Here is a 9158-nt window from a genome sequence, read left to right as displayed (position 1 = left end):
GGTAGAGTGCGGTGCTGATAACACCAAGGCCACGGGTTCGGATCCCACTAGGGATGGCCGGTTCGCTCACTGGCTGAGCGTGGTGCTGACAACACCAAGTCAAGGGTTAAGATCCCCTTACCGGTCATCTTTAAAAAAAAAAAAAACAACAACAACAACAACAACAAAAAAAGATGACCGGTAAGGGGATCTTAACCCTTGGCTTGGTGTTGTCAACACCACGCTCAGCCAGTGAGCGAACCGGCCATCCCTATGTGGGATCCGAACCCGAGCCTTGGTGTTATCAGCACCGCACTCTCCCGAGTGAGCCACGGGCCGGCCCTCTTTCATATTTTGTTTATAAAAATGTGGGTGAGGTTATCAGATATTATCTCAAGAAAAGTGTAGGCATTTCCTTTTTTTTTTTTTTTTTTTCTGGGCGGCTGTCCGGAATGGGGCTCGAACCCTAGGCCTTCATGTTAGCAGGACCAGGCTCTAACCAAATTAGCTTACTAGCCAGTCCTGCAGGCATTTAAAACAGTGTTTGATAGGAGGATCATCAGCTAAAGCAACCCTTTCTACTACTCCATATTCAAAATACAACTATCATGTGAGCTAGCAGTTCTAACATAGGCAAACCTTTCCATATAATTTAGTTTAAAACTAACAGTTCAACCACTATAGTCATGACGGTTCGTAGAAGCCTCTCCTTCCTAAAAGGGCCCTTCTTCTGTGTTCTACCAAGTAGACCTGCGCCCCTTTATCGGAGTCCTAACCCCACGAGACTGTAATTCTGTACTTGCTGGGCTTGGAAGTAGGAGTTGGATCTTTTCACAGCTAGTGCCTATCAGGGTTCCCGGCAAGTAGCAGGCACTCAAAGAACGGTCCTGAACCGAATGGCTAAAAATTAATTTCTAAGTCTCTTCACATTCATTCATTCATTCATTACTTAGTGAGTCCCTAAATGGGCCCCACGTTGGGGACGGGCAGAAATCTAATTCTATAAGAATAATACATGTATAACAACGCAGAAAGGACAGAGATTTCAGACCTTCCCGTAAAGCAGAGATAGAATGGAAATAGTGCGAGGTGACACTGTCACCGGGCTTCCAGCCTCTGCCCCGAGCCCCGGCCCCGCCCCCACATCGATAGGATCAGTTCCGGCTACTTTAGTCTGGGCGGGAGGGCGAGAGCGAGGGCGCTTGGGAGAAACCTAGCCCAGCGTCGATAGATTAGTCAGGCCTCAGGAAGATGGCGTCCTCGGAGCAGGCAGAGCAGCCGAGCCAGGTAATGGGAGTGGGACTGGCCCACCGTGGCGGCGGAGACGCCGGCTGGAGGGGGCGCTCGGCGCACGGCTGGGAGCCGCGTGGGTGGGAGCCCCAAGTCTCCGAAACCGGGGGCCCCAACCCCTTGACCCCTCCAGGGCCCCGCCCCTCCCAGGTCTTCCCCGCCCGGCCCCTCCCCCTGTGACCCCTCTTTGACCACATTCCCCAGCCGGGTCTCGGGGGCTGGGCCGCGCCCGTGGGCTCCCACTTGTCGCCGGCCAGCCCCTCCAGTCCCACTTGAGCTTGGCGGGAGGGTGGCGGGACGTTTGGGAAGCCCCCAGGCTTGCGCTGCGAGGGCCCCTTCTTGAGGACAGGATGAGAGAGGTTCGATCGTTCCCGGCTGTCCCCTCCCGGGAGGGACATGACTCCATCAGGGTTCGCAGGCCCCCACAGCCTCAGCCTCCTGAGTGGCCCCGCGGCCAGCCTCTTCGTCTTTAGTCACCGTTGTGCTTTCCTCGCCACGTTGGAGCGTTGGAAATATCTTCGGACTCTCAGTGCGTTGGTAGTAAGGGGACGCACTGTCAACAACAGACGCCACAGCGCTCTTGGCTGCGAATCCATCCTCGCTTCCCTGGGTTCGGTTTTGTTGGCCAAAGGCTCCACTTCAGCTTTACACCTGTACATTCAGCCAAATCCCACTCCAGTAAGGGCTCCATGAAGACCATGTTGACGCCTGTGCGTCTACTGTCGGGTAGCAATGGATGACAAGGCCTGTGAAGGGGTTTATAGTCCAAAGAAGGGTGGGTGGGGTGAGGAGAGGGGGACTGAGACCTTACATTTACTGCGCGTGTGCTGTCATGCTGAGAACAAATTACGTTTGTTATCTCATTTAGTGCTCTCTGCAACCTTTATGAAGTACAGGCTATTAACCCCCATTTCACAGAAGTGGATGCTAAGGATTTGTAGCATGGCCCAAATCACGTGCCCAGTTGAGCCTGGATTTGAACCAGGTATGCGTGACTCCTCTGGCCAGGCATACTTGTTTAAATTTAGTTAGAATTAACCAGAGGAGGCAGAAAATGGTTTCAACCAGGACCTCATCACTCATCTCTCACCTCCTTGAAACGCCTTTAAGAGTTTTCAGCCCCTTTCTAGTATCTCACTTCCTCCCTAGGTGGAAGACCACCACTTAGTGTTTCTTACCGTCTTATTCTTCATGATGTCTGTTACAGGAATTGCACTTAGAGGAGTTGGTGTGTTTCCCAGACCAGCTTCTGTTAGCAGTGTAAATGATTCAGGAAGATGTCTGCATTGTAAAACATGGGAAATAACTAGGAGTGATTCTGGCCTTCCCACTGTCAGAAGTTCTAGAGTTTGTGGAGTGTCGTGGCAGAGGGGACTTCTTTCTTGCCTTACCTCACTTAGTTTGCTGAGGCTCATCAGGGCCAGGCTTTCTCTGAACCCTTTTGTGTTAAGAATGCCCACAGGTAGTTCCTGATTCTTTGAGGACAATTAATTTGCAAGTGCTGTGAAGAGTACTAAAAATCTTGCCACTTGGAGCCATTGTCCTGTACAAGGATTCCCTTGGTTCTGGCGGTTGTCCCCTCTGTACATGTGGAAAAGGATCTACAGTCCTTTAAGGGGGCTTGGCCAATGCTTGTTTGGTTTTCAGCTCAGCCTCTCGTTTGCCTCCTTTCCAAAGCTGGTAGAGATGGGATTGCATCAGAATATGCTGGCAGCCTGAGAAAAACTTGCACTCTTCATGCCAGATTCTATCACCGTCTAACAATAAGCTGGAAATGAACGTTTTTTAAGTGAACCAACTCTTTTTCGCACTTGCTTGTCATTTCATTTTCAAGTCCTGATCAACCTGGTTTCCCATTTCTCCAGTCAGAGCAGAATGGGATTGAAAGGACTATTTGGATAATTCCCCCAAACCTGATTTATATGTGAGAAGAGTTGTACAGGGTTAGACCTGTGGGGGTGAGCCAGTATTTTGTCTCTCATAGGAAGTTTGTTAGTCGGCCTTATGGCATCAATCTCTTGTTTCTAAAGAGTAGGGGTGAATAATGCTCTCTTTCCTGAAAAGGCAGTAGAGAGCAGTAGTTACAAGTATAGGCTCTGAGGCCAGCCCTTCTGGCTTGGAATCCTAGCCCTACTACTTACCAGCTGTGTGATCTTGGACAGGTTACATAACTTTTCTGGCCTTAATTTCTCCATCTGTAAAATAGGAATAATACTAGTATGCCTGTCTCATAGAGTTGCTCTGAGGATTAAATGATTTGATTTATATAAAATTACTTAGACACAATGCGTTGTTTATTATTATTCCATTTAATAAGCTCTGGATTTCACTCACAAATGGATCTAAACCTTTCCTCAAGCCCTATTAAAGTATCTTTTGGGGTATGCTAGTAAAGTTCTTTCATTTGTTCTGAAATAATTTCCTTGAAATTTAAAGGAATGCCCGAAAGCTGGTGTTTCTGCTAGCTGTCCTTCGTGACTTAGATTTCAGGGACATCCTGGCTTTTTCATAATGGTAAAGTATAGCCTTTTTAGTCTATTCTCAAGACAATTTTTTGGAATTTCATTTATTGCTTCATATCCTTGCCCTGTTTTCCCCACGTTGCTCTGTTTTGCGTAGCTAGTTTCTTCCTGAAGTCTTTTCTAGTCTGTACATGTTGTGGCCTAGAGGAAGAAGAGATGTTATCCCTATCTCTCTCCTTTCCCACTAGCTTTTCTGTCTTCAGCATAGAGCAGAGGCCTGGTTCAATCTGATATGCTTAACAGTTATTGATTGTTGAGGATTATTACAGAACGTAGATTTCAAATCTGGTAAAGTTCACTGGATATAGTGAATTTTGGATCGAGAGGACACAGAAGATGAGAAGGGAGAAGAGCGGAGTGAAGGAGTGGGAGAGCGTGGCCTCGTATCCTGACAGATTTTGCTTAGAGCTTCAGCACTCACAGCTATCGTCCTTGTCATTCCACCTTTCTGAGCAGCCCCTTCTCCTCTGTAAAATGGGAGCGACAGGAATCACCTAGAGGGTTGCTATGAGAGTTGGCTGGAATCACAGATGCGAAGAGCAGCTGGTGCATAGTGAGTGCTCCACAAGTATTAGCCTTCTTCTCCGAGTCTCTGCGTGTAGTTTGGAAGTTTGTTACTCTTGAATGACAGTAGTTTAAACGAGGTATTTTTCCCCTCAACTTCTTCTTTGGAAAAATTTCTAACCTATAGAAAAGTTGAAAGAATAATACAGAGAACTCCTGTAAAACGAACACAGAAACTTCACCAAGATACACTGTTCACATTTTGCTGAATTTGCTTTATCTGTCTCTTTATATATCTTTTTTTTGGAAGGATTTATAGTAAGTTACAGATATCAGAATATTTTATCCTTGAGTACTTCACCTTGTCTTTCTTTCATAAAAGTAATGTTATTCCTCTACATAATCACAATACCATTCATACACAAGAAATGTAGTATTGATAAAATAATATTATTTAATTTATAATCCACATTCAAAATTTCCCAATTAGGATCCAGTCAAGAAACAGGGATTGCATTGATTTGTCTCTTTAGTTTCTTTAGTCAGCTTTACTCTAGAATGGTTCCCTAGTCTTTTAAATTTTTAAAAAACTTTTTAGTGAAGTTTAACATATCCCAGAAAGTACGAGGGAATCTTCAAAATGTTCATGGAAAGATTCGTATTATCTTTTAATTCAATGCTTCTTGGTCTTTTGGCTAAGGTCAAGTGCATATTGTCTTTTAATTCTATTTCCCTCGAACTTTTTGGGTTATCCTTGTATACAAATCATGCGTACAGCTTGGTGAATTTTCACAAAATGAGCACACGTGGGCAACCACTACCCAGGTCAAGAAGTCAAACACTACCAAGACCTCAGAAGTCCCCCTCATGGCACTCCCGTCACTATCCCAACCCCCCAAAGGTTGGCCCTGTTCTGACTTATAATATAGATTAATTTTATCTGTTTTTGAACTTTATGTAAACAGAATTATAAAGTGTGTCTGGCTTCTTTTACTCAGTGTTATATTTATGAGGTTCATCCATGTGGTAAGCAGCAATAGTTTATTATCACTGCTATATATAGTTATTAAATTGTATGAATATGTCTGATCATTTATTATTAACCATTCTACTCTTAATGGACATTTAGGTTGTTTCACTTTTTGGGTTAGTACAAATAGTGCTGCTATAAAAATACTTGTGTGTGTCTTTTTCTGAACGCATGTATGCATTTCTGGTGAGTTCATCTACCTTTTTTGTGTTTTATGATATTGACATGTGTGGAGAGTCTGGGTCATTTGTTTTGTAGATTGTTCTTCTATCTGTATTTGTCTGATTTGTTTCTTCACATTTAGATCCAGGTTAAATATTTTTTGCAAGAATATTCTGGAAGTGACATTGTGTCCTTCTTAGTGAATCACATCAGAAGGCGTGTGATACCAGTTTGTCCCATTATTGAACATAAGTTTGGTTTCTTGGTTAAGGCAGTGTCTTGTCAGATTTCTCCTTTGTAAAGGTAAGTCGCTTTCTTTGTGACTTTGCTAGTATTCTAATACCTTAGATTTAATATCTTCTCAAGTGGCAAAATTCTTGTGGCCTAAACCTTACTGTAGAATTCCCATAGGTGTGTTGTGGTCAATTTAAAGAGTTTTGACAAATCTTATGTACCTGTGTAACCACCACCCAGTCAAGATCCAAACAATTCCAGGGCTAGCCAGTTAGTTAACTCAGTTGGTTAGAGTGTGGTGTTGTAATACCAAGGTCAAGGGTTCAGATTCCTATACCTGCCAGCTGCAAAAAAAAAAAAAGTTCAAAACAATTTCAATATCCCTAAGTGTTCCCTTATGCTCCTTCCCAGTGAATCCCTGGCTTTCGCCCCAGGAAACCTGAACTGCTTTCTATCACTATAAATTATATTTGTCTTTCCTAGAATTTCATGTGAATGCATTCATTATATATTCTTTTATGTCTTGCTTCTTTTGCTCAGAGTAATGTTTGTGAATCTTATCCATGTTGTTGTGCCTGTCAGTAATTCATTACTTCTTATTACTGAGTAGTAGTTCATTATGTAGATATCCCCCAATTTGTTGCTCTATTCACCAGTTGATGGACATTTGGATTGTATTGGTTTTCTATTGCTGTTTAACAGTATTACCAGAAATTTAGCAGCTTAAACAGCACATGTTTATTATTTCACAGCTTCTGTGGATCAGGAGTTAGGACATAGCTTAGTTGAGTCTCACCAGGCTGCAGTCAAGGTGTCTGTAGGGTCTGCGGTCTCATCCGGGGCTTGACTGGGGAAGGATCTGCTTCCTATCACGTGTGGTTGTTGGCAACATTCAGTTCCTTAGGGACTGTCAGACTTGGACTGCAGTTTGTTACTGTCAGCTAAAGGCCATCCTCAGTTTCTTGTTATGTGGTTCTTTTTGGCATGGCTGCTTGCCTCCTCAAAGCCAGCAAGGGAGAGAGTCTCTTAGCAAAATGGACATTACAATCTTGTATCATTCCCACATTAAGGTAATTACATACATCCTGTCACCTTCATCGTACATTATTGGCCGGAAGCAAGTCACAGATCCTGTCCATACTTGAGATGGGACATCAAATGGGCATGAATACCAGGAGAGGGATCATGGGGGTCACGTTAGAGTCTGTTCCTGCAGGATTGGTTCTAGTCTGGGGCTACTATGAAAATTCATGTATAAGTGTTTGTGAGGACGTATTTTTGGGATTTTTTTGGTAAATACCTGTGAGTGGAATTATTGGGTCATATAGTGCTTATTTAGTTTTATGAGAAATTAAGTATTTTGAAAAGTTGTATTATTTTTCATTCCCCCCCGGCAGTGTATGAGTGTTCTAATTGCTCTACTTCCACACCAACACTTGGTATTGTTCGCCATTTTATTTTGGCCAGTCTAATGAATGTGTAGTGGTATTTCATTGTGGTTTTAATTTGCATGTCTGATGACTGATAATGTTGAGCATCTTTTCATGTGCTTATTGTGCTGAGGTTTATTTTTTTCATTTTTTTCCATATGGATCTCAGTTGTTCAGCATCATTTGCTGAAAAGATTGCCCTTTCTCTATTGAATTATCATGCCACCATTGTCAAAAATCAAAAATTGTGGGGGCCGGCCTGTGGCTCACTCGGTGGAGTGCGGTGCTGATAGCACCAAGGCCGCGGGGTCGGATCCTATATAGGGATGGCCGGTTGGCTCACTGGCTGAGCGTGGTGCTGACAGCACCAAGCCAAGGGTTGAGATCCCCTTACCGGTCATCTTTAAAAAAAAAAAAAAAAAAAAAAAAAAAAAAAAAAAAAAAAAAAAAAAAAAAAAAAAAAAAAAAAAAAAAAAAAAAAAAAAAAAAAAAAAAAAAAAAAAAAAAATCAAAAATTGTGTATAAATAGGTCTGTTTTTGGACTCTATTCTGTTCCGTTTATCTATGTGTCTATCCTAATGCAAATATATAATATACTGTCTTGCTTGCTGTAGCTTTATACTATGTCTGGGGGGCTGGCTAGTTAGCTCAGTTGGTTAGATAGAGCTCATTGTTATAACACCAAGGTCAAGGGTTCAGATCCCTGTACCAGCAAGCCGCTGAAAAAAGCCCAAGTCTTTCAACTTTATTCTTTTTCAGAATTGTTTTTTTTTTTTTTTTTTTTTTGTCCTTTTTGAGACCGGCCGCACCACGCTCAGCCAGTGAGTGCTGTGAGCGCATGGGTCATCCCTACATAGGATCCGAACCCATGGCGGGAGCGCTGCTGCGCTCCCAGCGCCGCACTTTCCCGAGTGTGCCACGGGCTTGGCCCTTCAGAATTGTTTTAGGATTTGGTTCTTTGCATTTCCATTTAAATCTTATCAGTTCTTACAAAAAAGCTTGCTGGGATTTTTATTGAGATTGTATGGAATCTGTAGATTAATTTGGGGGAGAATGATCATCTTTTTTTATTTAAAATTTTTTTTAATTTTTAATTTTTTAAAAAAGATGACCAGTAAGGGGATCTTAACCCTTGACTTGGTGGTGTCAGCACCACGCTTTCCCAAGTGAGCCACGGGCTGGCCCCAGAGAATGAACATCTTAAAATTGATCTTCCAATTCATTAACATGGTGTATGTTTACATTTATTTAGGTGTTTGACTTTTTTTTTTTTTTTTTAAAAGATGACCGGTAAGGGGATCTCAACCCTTGGCTTGGTGTTGTCAGCACCACGCTCACCCAGTGAGCCAACCGGCCATCCCTATATAGGATCCAAAACCATGGCCTTGGTGTTATCAGCACCGCACTCTACTGAGTGAGCCACGGGCCGGCCTAGGTGTTTGATTTTTCTCAATGGTATTTTGTAGTTTTAAGTTTACAGGCCATGTACACATTCTTTAAATTTCTCTCTAAACATTTCATATTTTGGGACTGCTATTGAATTTATGGATTTTATTTTTTAATTTCATTTTTAATTGCTCAATGCTATTATATGGAAGTAAAGTTGAGTTTTCTGTATTGGCCTTGTATTTGCAACCTTGTTAAACTCACTTTTAGTTCTACTAGCTTTTTTGTAGATTCCTTATGATTTCTCTGTAGATGACGTAGATGATTATCATCTGCAGATAAGGACAGCTTTACGTCTTGGCTTCCAATTTATGCCCTTTATTTTTCTTACTTTATTGCACTAAGACTTCAAGTACAATGTTAAAAGGAGCAGTCAGAGTTGGACATGCCTTGTTCCTGATCTTGGGCGGTATTCATGAAGTCTTCCACATTTAAGTATGGTGTTAGCTGTATGTTTTTTTGGAGGTGTGCTTTGTCAAGTTGAGGAAATTCAACTTTTATTTTTAGTTTTCTGAGTATCATTCTATTTTACTAAATCATAAGTGTTTTTGAATGTTAGGT

At 42.4% G+C, this 9158-nt stretch overlaps 1 protein-coding gene across 2 annotated transcripts in view; it reads left to right on the top strand.

Annotated features, from left to right (window-relative positions):
• Positions 1 to 1224: 1224 nt before the first annotated feature.
• The window catches only part of PEX14 (peroxisomal biogenesis factor 14), a 136062-nt gene continuing 128128 nt past the window's right edge, over positions 1225 to 9158 (top strand). The window contains exon 1 of one of the 2 annotated variants that reach the window (XM_008568810.1): positions 1225 to 1266. In XM_008568810.1, the coding sequence (XP_008567032.1) occupies positions 1231 to 1266 (36 nt within the window). In that variant the 5' untranslated portion in view covers positions 1225 to 1230. Of the gene's footprint in view, positions 1267 to 1581; positions 1948 to 9158 lie in introns of those variants that run through there. The other variant, XM_008568809.1, reaches the window with a different exon arrangement.

Source organism: Galeopterus variegatus, unplaced genomic scaffold (genome assembly GCF_000696425.1).
Source record: "Galeopterus variegatus unplaced genomic scaffold, G_variegatus-3.0.2 Scaffold445, whole genome shotgun sequence".
NCBI classification, from domain to species: Eukaryota; Metazoa; Chordata; class Mammalia; order Dermoptera; family Cynocephalidae; genus Galeopterus; species Galeopterus variegatus.
This window is presented reverse-complemented; position numbering and strand designations above follow the sequence as displayed.